The sequence below is a fragment of the Salmo trutta genome, chromosome 35 (assembly GCF_901001165.1).
Source record: "Salmo trutta chromosome 35, fSalTru1.1, whole genome shotgun sequence".
Lineage (NCBI taxonomy): Eukaryota > Metazoa > Chordata > Actinopteri > Salmoniformes > Salmonidae > Salmo > Salmo trutta.
Window position 1 is genome coordinate 23,001,280 of NC_042991.1, and position 19,964 is coordinate 23,021,243.

General features: G+C 41.0%; 1 protein-coding gene across 1 annotated transcript; it reads left to right on the top strand.

The window, feature by feature from the left end:
• Nucleotides 1–1,768: 1,768 nt before the first annotated feature.
• LOC115174879 (DBH-like monooxygenase protein 1 homolog) lies at nt 1,769–18,218 on the top strand. Its single transcript, XM_029733871.1, is given in 13 exon segments — nt 1,769–2,340; nt 3,990–4,136; nt 4,329–4,410; nt 4,413–4,495; nt 4,708–4,791; nt 7,388–7,567; nt 7,712–7,814; nt 8,011–8,177; nt 8,420–8,611; nt 9,633–9,692; nt 13,348–13,490; nt 17,285–17,453; nt 17,697–18,218. Coding segments are annotated over 13 exon segments (1,848 nt in total). The 5' UTR covers nt 1,769–2,058; the 3' UTR covers nt 17,853–18,218.
• The last annotated feature ends 1,746 nt before the right edge of the window (nt 18,219–19,964 follow it).

Below are 19,964 nucleotides of genomic sequence, written 5' to 3' on the forward strand. Positions count from 1 at the left end.
TTTTTCCGTTTCCCCTTTCTTCAATAAAAAGCAGTGCAGCACTAGATGCAATGAACTCTTAATTACTGGCTTCCCTTTTTCCCCCATTCTGACCTTTGCCTACTAATCATCATTCTTCTTTAATTCAGTGTGTTTTGGTTGTACTTTAGGCTACACAACTTCATATCTGCTTTGTGTTTTCAATGGAAAAGTTACACATCAAAAGTTTAAATAATATACTTTTTCTTTTTGATTCTTGGTTTTGTCCAGTTTTTCTGAGGGAGGAAGCTTTACTGTACAATATACTCCTGAAACATGATAAATGGGCTGAATAACAGAATAAAACCCTGATTTGTGTACTCAATCTCATATGCTTAATTGCCTTATTCTTGTTGAACAAGGATTTTAGTGAAAATGAGCATATACAAATTCCAACACATTTACCATTTTATGCAGTGGGTGATTTTATTTCCTCACCTCCTCTTGCATGTACGTGTGTTTCTGAAGGAGGAGCAGTTCCTGGAAGTTTTGCCAGTTTTTCTCCCTGCAGTTGATCTCTTGACAGATGAAGCTGCATGTACAGACTGGATGGCACTGATACATTTAGGAAAAGTTCAATTTAAGAAAGATGTTTAATTTTTCACACAAAATATGACGGTGAAATATGAGAAACAGGCCTTCTGTATGCTGTTTAAAAACGACTGGCTAAAATTATATGAAACATATGTAGCATCACTTTAACACACTTATTTTTCGTCCTCTGTATTCTATTTTAGCCTGATACATTTACGTGGAGCTTTTTTAAATTTTTATCTCTGGTTGGCATTTAGGCAAATCGACTATTATGTCCTTACATGTTCAGAGGTTATCCATCCAGTGTCTAACTATACATTGTAACCAGGCTCCCTGGCCTGTTGCACCATTCTGAATTGATGTGCTTGTCACACACCCATTCTGCACACTCTGTGTTGTGATACAGGCAGTGAAATTTGATAGGGCAGAGTGGGGTAAATTGAGCCAAAAGGGTAAATTGAGACACCCTTGTTTCTAGGATACCATAGACAAAATTAATAATTTGACTTAACATTTAGGAAATGGTAATAATTGAATGAAGTCTGTGGAGAAAGAAACCCCATGGCAAAACTGGTAAGCAAGTTAGGTCCACAGTTAGGTCACCAAGTCAAGTGAATTTGTGTTAGAGGTTTTTTGGTGCTTGTATCTAAATCAAAGTGGATCATTTTAAGATTGTTTCATACATCAGTTGGGGTCTCTATAAGCTTCAATATGATGTCCTAAACCTAGCATGAAAGTTCAAATGTTTGATTTGGGGTAAGTTGAGCCAATGGCAAATGTAAGTGTTTTCTTCCCATCACTGGGATATGCGGTAATAACAGGGCCTGGCCTATGTTAAAAGTGTTATTAAGTGTTATTAGGGGTTAAGCCTGTGTTAAATATGCTTAAAAGACAAAAAGTGATTGTGATTATGTTGAATTGTGTTTGGGAAATAAAGACTGACATGATTTTTAAAAGGTAGTGTTATTTAATTCAGAACAGAAATGTATAGGCCGCTGAACCGGGGGTAAGTTGTGCCGAGAAACCACTTTTTTTTGGACATGCTATGTTTTCAAAACTGTCTTGTTTACATGAATTCTGATCATTTCCAGGGATGCACAACATCCTGAAATATATTTAGATGTCTTTGTTAGAAAGAATACTATATTTCCCTTGAGAGTGATGCTGAATGTGAACAATGTCTCAACTTACCCCACTTTCCCCTTCATATCACGGTCCTATACTGCACTGCCTACAGCGACAGCCACCTGTATGCACAACAACCCCCCAGGTAAGGCCTGACCACAGGAGTAGCAGTGTGGAACGTGTCTCTATGAAGATCAGAGGCCAGCACAAGTTTCGACAGTTCTAGTGAGAGGATGAGAGAAGCTGCTTCCTTGCAGATGAGTGTGCGTGCTTGGTCGCCGGCGTACAACTTTCAAACCAAACACTTCTAAAGAAACGTAATTTGTATCTAAACAACGACATTCAATTATATTGTTTTTGTTTGTAGTTGTTTTTTCGTCAATGTTCACAATGTTACCCGCGAAATATAGTAGTGTTATAGTTTTCTTCACAACATTTTGGTTTTACGCAACTTTGACACACGGGAGTGGATTTAGTCACTCAACTATTTTGGACCCTCATGGGAAGTATAATATAAAGTGGAGGTTTGACCGGAGAACTATTTCTTTTGAAATAGAAGTGGAAACTAGAGGGTATATAGGATTTGGTCTATCTCCCAACGGTGCCATGGCGTCGTCGGACATTGTCATTGGTGGAGTCACGGATGGGACACCGTATCTACAGGTATGTTACTCACCTGGGTTTTACAGAATGAAAGTGACGCAAGGTATGCCTTGCTTTTTATCACATGAGAGGTGGGCTACTTTCACTGGAATTTTAACAGTGCATACATAGTTCAATTGTGCAGCTATATGAAAATTATGATTTATATTACATTTATGTTTAGCTATTTTACATTTACATTTTAGTCATTTAGCAGACGCTCTTATCCAGAGCGACTTACAGTAGTGAATGCATACATTTCATTTTCATTTCATACATTTTTTTTTTCTTCGTACTTTTTCACAGGGCACTTGGGTATATTTGGGGTGTTTACCTGATGAAATAGTATTTTCCAGAGCCATGTATTTAGATGAGACATGTATTCCTAAATACACGACTTTGGATCTAAAAGTAGATTAAATAATAATTGAGAGTCTCCAAATTGAATTTATGGTTATTGATCAGATAACAAGCGATTGGCCATACCTGTTACTGTTAGTCTGACCCACTGCCTTATGGTAAACTTTTGTGGGGCACAGCCAGCCACTCATGGATTGACTCCAATAGGGTAAAGGGTCTGGATATTGCTACACATCACAGGAAGCTCACTGTGCCTCAGGGATCTGGCAATGATGCCACACAATCTAACACAGTCCTTCTTATTGTGTTACCAGAGGGACAGGGTCTATGAAGAGACAGCAGCTGTAGTTTTGTGCCAATGTTGTTGTTGTTTGTTGTCATGTATTTACAAGCAATGCTTGGCAGTGATAAGGACAAAGACATAACAACCAGACAGTTGCCACAACAAAGCCCTGTATATACCTGGTGCTAACATGTCCTGTGTCCTGATCTTGTCCGCATTCTGATTGTGCCCACGTTTTCTGAAATGTGTCTGTTATCCGTCCACTGTGTCTGCATTGTGACCAGATTTCCTGGTCCTTCCTTGTATGCAAATAATTTCACAGCTATTCTTTCAAAATAATTAGTATTTATTTTAAGACTTATATTGACAGACAGTCATTTACATTTCAGACAGGGAACATAAGACACATTTTCTGAAGCTTTAATAGGAAAACTAGCTTTTTAGATGCTTCGGTTTGCAAATATATACACCATATATTACACACACAAAAGTATGGCATAAGTCAATTGGCCACCTTGTCAATGATTTTAAAGTGTAGGATAATGATGATTTAAATGTTTTCACTGTCCAGATGCGTTTGTCCACAAAGCGTGCCTGACTACCTCTGGAGGTGGTCAGGAAGATCTGATCACAATGCGTATTTTAATCATCTACACCTGTCTAAAAATGTGGGCACAATCAGAGTGTGGAGAAGATCAGGACAACGGAAGCAAGTTGGTACCAGGTATAAACGGGGCTCAAGACAGTTGGTTAACCACAAATGAAGCATAGTCCTGTGGTAATAGTCCTTTAGCTAGTTGTGATCCTAGCTAATGTAATAATACAGTAATAGATCAGTAATTAAGCAAAGTAATGCAATTATCTACCATGCTCTTTCAATTGTGTCATTGGAACACTGGTTCTCCCAAAGTTTTGTGATTTACATCTATGAATGTATTTTTACATTGAAGGGCTCTCTTGTCCCCTTGTTCAGGACAGTTTTATTGCAGACAGGACAGTTGTGTTTTATCCGGCATGCTTTCAACAGGATTACTTTGCAGACGCCAACAGAAAAGTGCACAGAGATGTGCAGCAGAACTACAGGCTGCAGTATGGCAGGGAGAACAGTACACACACAGTCCTGGCTTTCAGCAGGCATCTCCTGACCTGTGACACAAGTGACAAGGACATCACGGTACGTGGGTGGTGGAAATGTTTTATCAATGGGAAATGTGGAGGTTGATGTTTGCGTGTTTGAATGTGTGCGTGTGTGAGCGTTTTAGTTTAAATGTCAGTTCATGCCCGACGTGTCATAGTACTTCTTACCACATTTTAAAATTGAAATTCACTTATAGATAGAAGATGTGTATGTGTATTGTCTGCCCAGGAAAGCACAGTGAGGGTAATATGGGCCTACCACAGTGAGGATGTGGGACCGTCAGGACCGATGTACCATGGAGTGAACAGGGGAGGAAGAGTATGCGGCTACTCGACCCAGGAAGTAAAGTTAATATTTCCTCTGAGATTGACTTTTTCAACTTGCAATACATAAACGTAAGTGAGACAGCTGGAGAAGAAAAGGTTACTTCTCTCACCCACTATCCATCTCTTAAACAAACTTGATACCACTTCTAGGTTTTATTACTTCAGAGGACCTTTTGTACTCTGAGACTGTATTTGCAGTGTGTGAGATTTATGATCAGTCCAATTTTATGGAGAGTAAATACAGTATCAGTCTCTCTGTCTGTTTGTTCCTCTCAAGATAGGTGCCAGTGCCATTCAAGGACACTACCTACTGGTGTCAGATATTTAAGATCCAGAAGTTTCAGAAGAAGCACCATATCATTAGAGTAAGTACAGACTTGGAATTCATTGAGCTATATTAACAACACAGAAAAATTATCCAAATCGACAACAGGCTTTCCCTTGAGGAAGGAGTAGCCTACAGTTCAGTCAGCATGCAGTCATCTTGTTTACCTTTCTTTAAAGGCATCTCACCTGGATAATTTCTGAGTTTTTATTTGTCTGCCTGCCTCCCTCTTTCATTGCAGTCGTCTGTAGTGGGTTCCCCCCGTGGGGAGGTTTCTCCCACCTCTGAGGCACACCTGCCGCTTGTTTGCTGCTCCAAATTGCTATTGTGTATTAAATGAGCCATTATATAAATGATATGTCCCAAACATAGTTGAACTAGTATGAAACCAAAAAGCTTTAAAACACACTTGATGAAAGGAGGTAGCACATACAATTTAGAATCAAAAGAATGCTGCGATGGCACATTCCTTATTCATTTCTTGTTCTAATCCTTAGTGGGATTTGTCATAAAGACCAAATGTGCTTTTGAAACTAGATTTTGATGTTTTACGAAAGGGCCTTAGTTTTATTAACATAGTATGGAATAGTAGTCCTGTACTGTATCGTGTTATCATTGGTCATATCACTTACAGTAGAACTTTTCTGCCAATTAGAAAACATGAGAGTTGCTTTTAAAGTTGCCATGGCTATGACCTCTTTGACTTTAGAATCCTTGAGCTCAAAACAAAGAGTCTTCAGTCATTAAGTGAACCAGAGCCAGAAAGATATAAATATAGCAAGCTCTCTCTTCTCTTACTCCCCCTCCAGCACACAGCTTACTCTACTGTACATGAATCTGGCTCTTCTGTTCTGCAATCTGCCACTCTGATGATGACAATTAGATCATAGAAGGAGAAACACCAGCACCATTCTATCAAAAAAATATGCTCCACTGCCCTTATCCAATTTGTCAGAGGAGTTTCAGAAAGGTCTGGAAAATTCTACCCTTAGTTAAAAAAAGGTCTGGAAAATCCTACCCTTATTAACAGCTGCAGGGCTCAGAGGATATCTGATTCCACTATACATAACACAAACTGTTGTGAGATATCCCAGATATTGTTGTGAACTCTTATTTTGGAGGGAGCTCTTTGCGTGAAGAAATAATGTAAGATGCAAAAAGTGTTGCCTTTATAGAATTAGTAGAGTAAAAGGGAAATCATTTCAGTATCCAAATGCCACGTGGGAGTCGGACTGTTGTGATTAAACATTGTTATTGTTATCCATTCCAGATGTGTTCATGTGCGTGTGCATGATGTGTGAGTCAGTGAGTGAGAGGCAGTATGTAAGACATCTGTTATTATGCGTGATATGAATGGGACTGTCTCCTCCAATTCATCTGTGGAGATGAAACGCTACTATTGTTCTTTTGGGGTTTTAAGGCATTTATACAGAAGTTTAAAAGGCCCATCTCATTTTCCCTGTGCATGTTGTACCAATAATCCTATCCTTGACACTTCAAAAAGACCCCATTCCCATGATATTTTCTCAGTCACGGTTTCTGTCCCTACCCTCCGTTCCACCTCTTTCGTCCCTCTGGGGGATTTGGTCGTTCACCACCTCACTCCACCCTCTATTATCTTGGGCACCACAACCTCACCTTCTGTTTAGATGACTCTATGACTTTCAAGACTTCCTGAAAACTGTCTACATGACATGCTTATTTTAGTTTGATAGATGTATTCTATTCAATGAAGTTCTTTATTCAGAGAAAGCGGCCTATAAAGTGTTCTATAAAGGCAGAGTTTGTTACACAGTGTACCAAATCGTCTAACAAGAGAGGCGCTATCCTTCCTCTCTCATGGCACAATCTCAACCTCAAACTTAGACTACCACGGCTGCTTCCACCATGAATAAATACATTTGAGAAAAAGTAGGAAGAATGTCTAAATATTAATACGGTGTTCATGGGCCAAGCTTTGGTCTTGTGTCCAGTTGATTTTAAAGGAGGCCTCACAGTATGATGTCACGGTTTGCCCAGCAGGCAGCAAGCTGCTTTTCTCAGATTCTAAGTCCAAGCTAGAGTCCCCCAGGCCCATTGAGGAAAAACATATTTATTTACATTTATTTTTCACTACTTTCATCCTGAGGTGAGCAGGGCCTACCCAATCCTGTTTGTCCCCTCTTGTGTGACTCCTATGGTTGAGAGCAATATAATTGAGGTCTAACCCTTTCCTGCAGTCAAATGACTAAATAGACCTCTAGTGGCCTCATGAGTGGAATGTTGTGAATTATTTTCATTATTTTATCATTAATAAACGCCAAAAATCTGGTGTTTCAATGTCAAGCGGTTTTGTTATATTTCAGTCTTCTGTGACGTATATAAAGTGTAATATTGGGGTGCAAACTCAAAATTAAATACATTTCAAAATACTAATATCTGACATGGTACAGGTGTCTTCTTTTTTTTATGCCCATAACCGTGTGTGTATACTTTTGTTTCGAATTAGATTTGTTTAAGACTACAAAGAAATAATCTGTGTGACCCTGATTTAGCCCACTGCAGTAAAAGTTAAGGCAAGTGTAGGCAATTCAAAAGAAGCCACCGGGGTTAGAATACACTAACATTTACTACTTCCCTCTTCTTTTTGTTTACAGATTGAGCCTTTGATTCAAAGGGGCCATGAAAACCTGGTCCATCACATTTTGTTGTATCAATGTGATAGCGCCTTGAATGAGAGTGAGCTCAAGGCTGGCCATGAATGTTACCATCCAAATATGCCTGACTCCTTTCTCACATGTGAGACGATAGTCTTCGCCTGGGCCATTGGTGGTGAGGTGGGCAATTGGTTCAAATTTGTAGTCATTTTTAATTCAGTGTTATAAAACTTTACATTAGCCACATGTATTTCCATGTATCAGAGTGATCATGTAAGCTTCCTTATTGACATGTTCAGTATGCCTCTCAATCTACCCTTACAGGGGTTCACCTATCCACCCCATGTTGGACTGTCCATTGGCACATCAATAGACCCTGTCTATGTCCTGATGGAGGTCCACTATGACAACCCAGCCTTTCAACAAGGTATAGTACACTCACAAGGACACGGCATGTTGCATTACAAACAATGAATGTTACTTGTCTGCCTTGACTCTATTGTAATTTTCCCATTTCACCCATTCTCACCATACACATGCGTGTGGCAAAGTGATATCTACAGCACTTTACAGTTCAACAGTCAGTTACCCTGTTCATTGTAATATTACTGTTTCATTGTCAGGAGTGGTGGACAGCTCTGGCCTGCGTCTGTTCTACACCCCAGAGTTGCGTCAGTATGATGCAGGAGTGATAGAGACAGGTGTGTGGGTGAGTCTGTACCACATGCTGCCTCCAGGCATGCAGGAGTACATCTCAGAGGGACACTGTACCCGCGAGTGTTTGCAGGAGGTAAGACAGCCAGCTATGACGGAGTCTTTCAAACTGGTGCAATGCCAGATATTCCCATTTCACTAGGGAACAACAGGAGTCAAACATCCACTGTTAAATTACTGTTATGCTATACCACCAACAGTGACAAGCCTTCATTTTAGTCTTGCTATGTGCCCAAAACAGTGGTCATCCAAAAATGCAATTAAACTAAAAAGCACTTTCTGCATCTGTGAGAGAATATCTATTTGCTCCTCTGTCAGTCCCTAGGCCAGGAGATGCCCAGCGGAGTGAGGGTGTTTGCTGTTCTGATGCATGCTCACCTAGCTGGCCGTGCCATCAGAACCAGACACTTCCGGGGACAGGAGGAGCTGCAGCCCCTGTCACATGACGAGGAGTTTGACTTCAACTTCCAGGAGTTCCAGTTGCTGAAGGAGGAGAGGCTGTTGTTACCTGTTGGTACTCTGAAATACTGTTTAGCTGACACGTTAAAGGTAGACTCAGCGATATGATGTAGGTGCACAAAGTAAACAGCATAGTGGGTCAATTTCCACAACAACTAAGAGCGTTGAAGAGTAAGGCTAAACTTCTCCACTGTTTTCATCCCGTACCTACCACGCTCTAACAACGTGAAGCGAACCCATGCACATGCGCAGATACTGTGTGTGACGCGTGAGAGAGAATTCTTGCATATCACTCACCGCAATATCTGTGGTGCTGCTCGTGGCAACATCATTTTGCTGAGTCTACCTTTAAATAGTGTAGAAAATATGGGAATATAAATCTACCACTTGAGTTTGCCATGCAGGTTGTAGCATGTTCCCCTCTCCCTGTGATGAACAGTAATGATTGATGATTGCATGACTTTTATCCACCTACATAGATACAGGACATAATTAGAAGTTCATATTTTGCTGTTGCCTCGTACCTTCGACCGCAGCATAGCCATGCTAAAACCACAGGAAATCACGCCTCCTTGTACTGTATATTACTGCTTTTGTAACGGGGTGCGTACTGGCGGCAGAGAAGTCAGGCACAGGAGAGCGAAAACTGATTTACAACGGTGTCGTTTAAATAAACATAAAAAACACCGTAAACAGAACAATCAATGAATGGGTCAAACAAAACCCGATATCCACCAGCATAACATACACAAGCACTACAAGAAACAATTCCGGACAATGACATGGGGGGAACAGAGGGTTAAATACACGACATGTAATTGATGGAATTGAAACCAGGTGTGAGGGAAGACAAAACCAATGGAAAATGAAAGGTGGATCGGCGATGGCTAGAAGGCCGGTGACGTCGACCCCCGAACGCCACCCGAACTAGGAGAGGGACCGACTTCGGCGGAAGTCGTGACAGCTTTAGTGTTATCGTAATTATGTACTTTAATGAAAATACAATTTTGTTTGATGTGGGGTTCTAAATTTACAACCACAGAAGAGCCTTGATTTTAATCTTTCTTTTCAGGGTGACAATTTGATCACAGAATGCAAGTACACCACAAAAGACAGACAAAACATGACCTGGGTAAGAATGCACTACTCACAATCCACATGGATAAATGAATACTTATTTTGCCAGCTTTCTCTATTATTTTCTTCCTTTTGCTTTTATGGGGCCTTTGAAACTGAGCTGTCAGCTCTGACATGATGAATCCAGCTCATCCTTAAGATGTGGCTTCTTCCTAATGATCTGTTTTATGTGAGTTTACAGAGATCACCTAATTTTTACGTGTTCTATTGTTCCTCAGGCGGAGCCTATTTGAGCTTCAAATCTGTCTCTGTGTTTCTATGATTTGATTATTTGATGATTTGGTTGATTGCAGAACAGAACAAAAATGGTCATGTTCATAACAACATTACACAACCCTTGAGGGTAGAGCTATGGGGTTATTGCTTTGACTTCAGATGTACCATAAGATGGACACAAAGCCCATATTGTTTTTGAACCATTCTTACCTTTGAAGAAAAATTACAGAGAAGGATGTCATCATTCCTGTTACACAATTACAAATTAATAGATCAGTAGAATTAGTATACTTAAATGGAATGGAATTTAGTGTTATGTACTTACCGGTAATAGAAATGAGTTGTGTTTCCCCTGCATGAACCTCTTGGTTGATACTTTCAGACATACAGTGCTGTGAAAAAGTATTTGCCTCCTTTCTGATTTTCTCTACCTTTGCATATTTTTGATACTTAATGTTATCAGATCTTCAACCAAAACCTAATATTAGATTAAGGGAACCTGAGTGAACAAATAACACAACATATACATACTTATTTCATTTATTTAATTAACAAAGTTATGCAACACCCAATGCCCCTGTGCGAAAAGGTAATTGCCCCCTTACACTCAATAACTGGTTGTACCACCTTTAGCTGCAATGACTGCAACCAAATGCTTCCTGTAGTTGTTGATCAGTCTCTCACATCACTGTGGAGGAATTTTGGCCCACCTTTGCATGCAGAACTGCTTTAACTCAGTGACATTTGTGGGTTTTCAAACATGAACTGCTCATTTCAAGTCCTGCCACAACATCTCAATTGGGATTAGTTCTGGACTTTGACTAAGCTATTACAAAACTTCGAACTTGCTGCTTTTTAACCATTTTCATGTAGACTTGATTGTGTGTTTTGGATCATGGTCTTCTGCATAACCCAGCTGCACTTCAGCTTCAGCTCACAGACACATGGCCTGACATTCTCCTGTAGAATTCTCTGATACAGAGTAGAATTCATGGTTCCTTCTATTAAGATAAGTTGGCCCGGTTCCTGAGGCAGCAAAGCATCCCAAAACCATCACACTACCACCACCATGCTTGACCATTGGTATGAGGTTCTTACTGTGGAATGCAGTGTTTGGTTTTTGCCAGACATAATGGAACCCATCTCATCCAAAAAGCACTTGGAAGCACCTGGATGATCATCAAGACTCTTGGAAGAATGTTATATGGACAGATGAGTCAAAAGTAAAACTAAAAACTACATTCCACAGTAAGAACCTTATACCAACGGTCAAGCATGGTGGTGGTAGTGTGATGGTTTGGGGATGCTTTGCTGACTGGACGACTTACCTTAATAGAAGGAACCATGAATTCTGCTCTGTATCAGAGAATTCTACAGAAGAATGTCAGGCAATGCGTCTGTGAGCTGAAGCTAAAGCGCAGCTGCATCATGCGGTAAGACAACGATCCAAAACACACAATCAAGTACATGAAAATGGCTAAAAAGCAACACATTTGAAGTTTTGGAATGGCCTAGTCAAAGACCAGACCTAATCCCATTTGAGATGTTGTGGCAGAACTTGAAATGAACAGTTCATGCTTGAAAACCCACAAATGTCACTGAGTTCAAGCAGTTCTGCATGGAAGATTGGGCCAAAATTCCTCCACAGATACGTGAGAGACTGATCAACAACTATAGAAAGCGTTTGGTTAGAGTCATTGTAGCTAAAGGTGGCACAACCAGTTATAGAGTATAATGGGGCAATTCCTTTTTCACACAGAGGCGTTGGGTGTTGCATAACTTTGTTTATTAAATAAATGAAATATGTATGTAATTGTTGTGTTATTTGTTCACTCAGGTTCCCTTTATCTAATATTAGGTTTTGGTTGAAGATCTGATAACATTCAGTATCAAAAATGTGCAAAAGTAGGGAAAATTAGAAAGGGGGCAAATACTTTTTCACGGCACTGTACTGTATGTGTTAAAGGCTGTCTGTTCTTGGCTGAACAATCTGTCTGCAGATACCCCCCAGGACCACAGGTGGGATCTTGGTTATATAGTTGTTTGCAGCTACTGGCATCGTTTCTTACAGAGACATCAAACGAACAAATGACTGATGACTACAGTCGTAAAACAGGGCTTCTTCTCTTCTAGAGTTACTCTCTACTGTTCAGGAGTAAACATGCCAACCAATTGTTATTCTGGAACGATATAAAACAGAATTTTATTCCATTACAGCTTTGTCACCACAAGGCACTGTTATTGTGTCAGCTTCGTGTTAGACATAATACAGCCTGAAGTGGTACTTAATCTATATCAGTCACATGTTTTCAGAACAGATTTTCATGATTTCTTAGTGGTTTACAAGGACCCTGGTGCCAAATCTTAGTGTTTGTTAAAGTTCATGATTGTTACACAGATATCCATGTATTTGCAGAAGAATGTTGTTGTGGGGCTAAATAGAATAAAATAGAAGTGTAATTTGATAACAGTAAAGTATAGTAAAGGCAGTGGTGCAGACTACACGATGTGCGTAGGACCCCAGCGGCCCTCCCACCATACTTTTGTAAATGCTATTGTAAACAACATTTTAGGAACTGAGTCTTATTGTTGAGAGATAGCATACTAGAATACACAATGTGCAATTTTGTAATTTGGTTGTACATCAGCAGTTTTTCTCTTGTCATATCAGTCACTGACAATCACTCAATTATCCCATGTCAGCTAACATTTTATAGAACTGCAAGGATTATAAGTCTAGCCAGCTATCTAAACCTTCATCGCTGAATTAGGAAAGGCACATGCCCAGGGGCCCTGACCTCCAGGGGGCCACCGACCTCCAGGGGACCCATTGATTTTGTTAGTCATCCAGATATTGTATGAACATGGCATAAGCCAAGGCAAAATGTGTACAATTTCAGAAAATGAACTTTAGAACAGCAACATTTTCTCTCCACCCCATAGAACATTTTGTAGAATTGTTGGAAATTAGCATTAAAACTGCAAAATGTTTGCTCTTCCGCCAAGAGGGAGGCCACTAAAATGCCTGCGAGGTGGGGGGAGGGCAACCAAATCTCACTTAGGGCCCGCAAAAGGCTAGAGGAGGCTGAGTATACGTAACCGTTAATGTATCTGTTGTATTGGTGTTTAGTATACAGAATAGGGAAAGGGGGGATACCTAGTCAGTTGCACAACTGAATGAATTGAACCGAAATGTGTTTTCCGCATTTAACCCAACCCCTCTGAATCAGAGAGGTGTGGGGGCTGCCTTGATCGACATCATCGGCACCCAGGGAGCAGTTGATGTTGGGGGTTATCTGCCTTGCTCAAGGGCAGAACGGCAGAATGTTCTACCTTGCCGGCTTGGGGATTCGACCCAGTGACGTTTCGGTTACTGGCCCAAGGCTCTTAACCACTTGATTTCTAGATGATTTTCCCTCTGGCTGTTCCCTCAGGGTGGTTTGACCACCAGGGATGAGATGTGTCTGTCCTACCTGCTCTACTATCCCAGAGTGAACCTGACCAGGTGTGAGAGCCTCCCTGAGATCAACGGGCAGCTTAAGTTCATCGGAGTCAAAGAGATCCAAATGCCTGTCACGTAAGTAAGAGGCTCTGTACTGCGACTGCAATACCCATGTAGCGGTTCAAGTTGGAACCTGTAACACCAATTGGGGAAGATCATTTTTAGGTGAAGAGTTTTCTCTGCCTGGAGCACCTTACAAATGTCAAAGGTCATACACAATGCATTCTCATGGAGAAGTTATGTTCCAAATGAGTTACTGCATGTTATAGAGAGAGATTAAATACATACGTTCCCCCAGGCCTGGGAGAGAGAATAGGGGAACGACTGGAAGAGGTTTATGGGACAAAGAGATTGCATGTCTTAGGAAGGAGGAAAGGACAGAGGAATATGGGGTATAGTCCCAATGAGCTCATAGTCACACTAGCCCAGTGGGGTCAACATGTGGAGCACATCTGAAGTTGAGCACAGTGTTACTCTTTTTCCTGTTTTAGATGGTTCTGTTTTGTTTTACCAGTTAGCATGCTGGAATTTGACAGCAAGATATACAAAGCAATAGTTTATTGTTTTCCTTAATATGTTTTTGCTCTTGCATTCCATTCATTTTGTAAAAAATAACATATTGTTCATCCATTTAAATTAGACAATGCACAATGTTTGTCTCTGTAGCTAGATTCCCATTCAATTGGTGACAATTTGTCATGGGAATATTCAAAAATCTGAATAAAGAAAATATGCGCATTTTCCCTCTAGTGGTGTTTCCACCAAACTAACTTGTTGTAGAGAAAAATCTGTGCATGATGACATAGTGCACACAAAATGTACATTTTTGCTTAAGTTTTCATTACCGAATAAAAATCTAAAGTTCAACCGATAGTTTTGTCACAAAAACTGTTGCGTTAAATAGCAAATTTGCCTACTCTGGTTTTGGCACATGCATTCTAGGCAACAGCTCACATACAAAGTGAGGGTGGGCTAGTCTACATGATGACATTATTATGGATGCACGAGAATATTTGTATTTGTCAAACGGCAGTCAAGCATCGATCATCATGTCAACAGATAAGACCCTCTGTATTTATTGGAAGGGAGCATCAAACACCCACTTCATCTGTAGCCTAATAAACTGTGTGGTTTCCCGAGTCGTAGTTGGAGGACCACGTTCCATATCATCTTATACAAATCTTTGATACCATCGTGTGACTCCAAGTTTGCTTGGAGTGATGGTTATTATATCAGTATTTGCGCGTACAGGTGTTTCCACTGCTATTTCTCACATAATACATTTTACCGACACCCACGATGTCCAATAAACATAGTATCTGTAGATATTTATAAAATTGTACTGAAACTTCCTGTTTCTATCACAGCTGTCCTGTTTGTATACTGTATGACTTTACTTGCATGAAAACTGGATGGTAGCATGCTTAGTGAAACATAATTTTACCATTAAGTTTTTCCATCTTTGCTTTTATGCAAATAAAATGACAATAGCATCAAAAGCAGATGTGAAATCCTGAAACATAACATCAATCTACTTCATGTAATCATTAGATTACGTACAAGTCAGTTCATTGTCAGTATGTCAGTAAATTAAAGAAGCATAGTGCAACCTAACTGATGCTACTGTAGGTAGCATCAGTTATTAAGGAAGTCCTGTGTGGCTCAGTTGGTAGAGCATGGTGTTTGCAACGCCAGGGTTGTGGGTTCGATTCCCACGGGGACCAGTACGGGAAAAACATTTATGAATTGTATGCATTCACTAGTGCAAGTCGCTCTGGATAAGAGTTTCTGCTAAATTACTAAAATGTAAATGTATTGTAATGTGTCCATGGTGTTTCCTGTCCATATGCTCCTGAGTGGTAAGTTGTGTATGCGAGACCTTAGACCGGAGAATAGTTTGTAAAAAAGGCCTGGAAATGAGAGTCTATTTGATGGGTTGGGCTGCTGGAGTGCGTTTACTCTTCCTGCTATTACAGCATGGCTACACTCCTTTTATTCCAAGAAGCCTTGTCATGAAGAGGAACACCAACCTTCTATAAACAAAAACTGGCCTTAGCAGGAAACAGCAGTCCCACTTTCCCTAATGTCTTCCTCATGGAAATGCTTTTGGAAGGATTTAGTTAGCAGCTGCTGTTTTTCCTTCTGACCATAAATTGTAAAAATGTTGAATATTGTAGAGTGCATTCGGAAAGTATTCAGACCCCTTCACTTTTTCCACATTTTGTTACCTTACAGCCTTATTCTAATATTGATTCAATTTTTTTCCCCCTCCTCAATCTACACACAATGCCCATTAAGGACAAAACAAAAACAGGTTTTTAGAAATGTTTGAATATTTATAAAAAAATCTAAATTGAAATATCACATTTACATAAGTATTCAGACCCGTTACTCAGTACTTTGTTGAAGTACCTTTGGCAGCGATTACAGCCTTGAGTCTTCCTGGGTATGACGCTACAAGCTTGGCACACCTGTATTTGGGGAGTTTCTCGCATTATTCTCTGCAGATCCTCTCAAGTTCTGTCAGGTTGGATGGGGAGCGTCGCTGAACAGCTATTTTCAGATCTTTCCAGAGATGTTCGATCGGGTACAAGTCCGGTCTCTGGCCGGGCCACTCAAGGACATTCAGAGACTTGTCCCGAAGCCACTCCTGCGTCTGCGGTCCCTAGCGCTCAGGAGCAAGTTTTCATCATGGATCTCTCTGTACTTTGCTCCGTTCATCTTTCCCTCGATCCTGACTATTCTCCCAGTCCCTGCCACTGAAAACATCCCAACAGCATGATGCTGACAGCACCATGCTTCACCGTAGGGATGGTATTGACTAGGTGATGAGCAGTGCCAGGTTTCCTCCAGATGTGATGCTTGGCATTTAGGCCAAAGAGTTCAATCTCGGTTTCATCAGACCAGATAATCTTGTTTCTCATGGTCTGTGAGTCCTTTTAGTGCCTTTTGGCAAACTCCAAGCAGGCTGTCATGTGCCATTTACTGAGGAGTGGCTTCTGTCTGGCCACTCTGCCATAAAGGCCTGATTGGTGGAGTGCTGCAGAGATGATTGTCCTTCTGGAAAGTTCTCCCATCTGCACAGAGGAACTCTAGAGATCTGTCAGAGTGACCATCGGGTTCTTGGTCAGCTCCCTGACCAAGGCCTGTCTACCCTGGTTGCTCAGTTTGGCCGGGCAGCCAGCTCTAGGAAGAGTCTTGGTGGAAGAGTATTGGTTCTTACATTTAAGAATGATGGAGACTACTGTGTTCTTGGGGACCTTCAATGCTGCAGAAATGTTTTGGTACCCTTCCCCAGATCTGTGCCTCGACAAAATCCTGTCTCAGAGCTCTACGGACAATTCCTTCGACCTCTTGGCATGGTTTTGTCAACTGTGGGACCTTATATACTGTAGACAGGTACTGTAGGTGCCTTTCCAAAACATGTCAAATCAATTGAATTTACCACAGGTGGGCTCCAATCAAGATGTAGAAAAATCTCAAGGATGATCAATGGAATAGGATGCACCTGAGATCAATTTCGAGTCTCATAGCAAAGAGTCTGAATACTTATGTAAATAAGGTATTTCTGTTTTTTAATTTTAATAACTGTACAACATTTTTTTCTTCTTCCTGTTTTCACCTCATCGTTATAGGGTATTTTGTGTAGACTGATGTTTTTTAAAATTATTTAATCAATTTTAGGATAAATCTGTAACGTAACAAAATGTTCATAAAGTGGAGGGGTCTGAATACTTTACAGTGCACTGTACATGTATACAGTGACTGATATATTGTGCATCAGCATGTGTATGGTAAATACTCTACATTTTACATTCTTCCTTTTACATTCGACCTTTCACTTACTGTATATTCTTCTTCTGTCAAAGGACCTGGCCTTTCATCATCAAGAGCCCAAAGAAGTACAGCAACCTCTCCTTCACAGAGGCCATGGACAAGTACAGGTGGTCGAAGAACAGAGGGAAGTCCTTCAACGAGATGGTTCTACAGCTGCCCATGAATGTGCGCTGCTCCAGGTGGGGGCAGGACGAGTGGTCGGTGAGTGTTCAGTCAGGGCTGGGGTTGATGTAGTGCTTTCAATTAGTCACTGACTAGGGAACCAGAGGGAACCAATGAATCTGTGTCCTTTCACTCTTCTGGGATGTTGATTTATATAAATGTTGTTCACTTTTTAGTTTAAAATCGACTGTATAATATATGATTGAATGTGTTTTAAATAGTAATCTTCCTCACTGTATTTCATAGTTATACAATTGTCCCTCTCTTTCGTTTCCCCTCCAGATTCAAGGGACCATGGTGTCACCACCAGAGGTGAAGTCTGAAGTCAAGCCTCCCTCCATGGTGTGCCGTTCTGCCTCAGAGCCACACAGTGGAGTGGTTCTACTCTTTACCATGGGCCTCACATACTCTATAGTCCAGACCTGCTTAAGCCTTTAGTCTATAGCCAGACCGCTGTGTGAATCACACCGCTCACTCTCTCACACCGGCCGTGGAAGAAGTCGTTTGACTGAAGAAGACAAGACGTTCCTAGAATCTCTCCGCCCTATCCATTCATTATGTGTTATTGGGATGTCTGTTGAATGCAAATTTAGTCCTTGATCAGCAACAATAGAAGATGGTTCTAGAATGACTTCTCTGACTCGATCGGAGTTATCGGAGTGTGAATTATTATAAGCAATCTTCCATCGGATAGGCTGAAGTTCACATGTTGGAAAAATGTTTTGTTGTTGTCTAAATATATACATGTATAAACCATAATTTTTATATTCTGTGTGTCCAAAAGTTAATACATGTTTAAAGAGTTTTATTTTGTAGTTATTAGTATTACCTACGGTCAAGTTTGGGTTGTTAGTGATTTGTTTTGAGTGTAAGACAAGACCCTTTTGCTAGTATTGCTAATGATGCGTTCTTCATAGCCTATGATTGGAATTCTCTAGACCTGAGTACATTACTTGACAAGTCTACATAGAAACATAGATGATTTCCCTGATCCCATTATCCTGTGGCAGCTCAGGGGGGGTTTCAGTACTGTAAGGCCACTGTTATGGCCTTGGGCTCCCTGGTACCGCCAGGAACATCTCTCCCTAAGGCCGCAGGGCCACCAGCACCGCTAGTCCGATTTACAGCGATTACTCTGACTGACTAACTCTAATGTGCCAACGTCCCATATCTTCAGAAACAGGTCAAAAAGGAAGGTCTCGTTCTTGCTTTTCTGCATGTGTTAGGTGGTTAGTGGTTGGAGAGAAGAGTCATGGAATATGGAATATTGTGTTATTTACAGACCACGTGGATGACAATGCATGAATATTTGGATGGATGAATGGATGGATATTTAATCTAATGGATACAGCAAGATACATCAGTGGGATAGGAACGCAAAAGAAGGTATGTGAATTATTAGATTCCATGGGACCATTATGAAAATGTATTGCCATCATTGTCTTTTACTAGGTTATTAAGTGTTTTGTTTCTCTTTGTTTCTCTAGTCAGGCTTCTAGTCAGGCTGGATTATTATGAAAAGGCAGTTTTCTCACAGGGGATGGACTTAGCTGTTTTGAATTTGCCACCATCTGCAGTGTGCGATTGATGTATTGTTTGAGATAGTCATGGGTGAAAACATTATTTTTTTCCCCCTTGGGCTACCTCTCTGTCCAACAGTTATTCTGTCTGTGTTCTGCACTTAGAACAAAAAGTGACATCTAGAACCTAAAAGAGTTATTTGGCTCTCCACATTAGAGAACCCTTTTGGTTCCAGGTAGAACCCATTTGGGTTCAACGTAGAACCCTCTGTGGAAAGGGGATCTACATGAAACCCAAAAGGGTTCTTCTACCTAGTACCAAAAAGGGTAGCACAACAGTGGTTCTCCTATGGGGACAGCCGGGGAACCCTTTTGGAACCCTTTTTTCTAAGAGTGTAGGATTCTGTGCCAGCTTTCCTCTATGTGTCAGTGGGGCCTAACATCGAGGTGATACCATAGTACACTGCTCAAAAAAATAAAGGGAACACTTAAACAACACAATGTAACTCCAAGTCAATCACACTTCTGTGAAATCAAACTGTCCACTTAGGAAGCAACACTGATTGACAATAAATTGTACATGCTGTTGTGCAAATGGAATAGACAACAGGTGGAAATTAGAGGCAATAAGCAAGACACCCCCAATAAAGGAGTGGTTCTGCAGGTGGTGACAACAGACCACTTCTCAGTTCCTATGCTTCCTGGCTGATGTGTTGGTCACTTTTGAATGCTGGCGGTGCTTTCACTCTAGTGGTAGCATGAGACGGAGTCTACAACCCACACAAGTGGCTCAGGTAGTGCAGCTCATCCAGGATGGCACATCAATGCGAGCTGTGGCAAGAAGGTTTGCTGTGTCTGTCAGCGTAGTGTCCAGAGCATGGAGGCGCTACCAGGAGACGTGGAGGAGGCCGTAGGAGGGCAACAACCCAGCAGCAGGACCGCTACCTCCGCCTTTGTGCAAGGAGGAGCAGGAGGAGCACTGCCAGAGCCCTGCAAAATGACCTCCAGCAGGCCACAGATGTGCATGTGT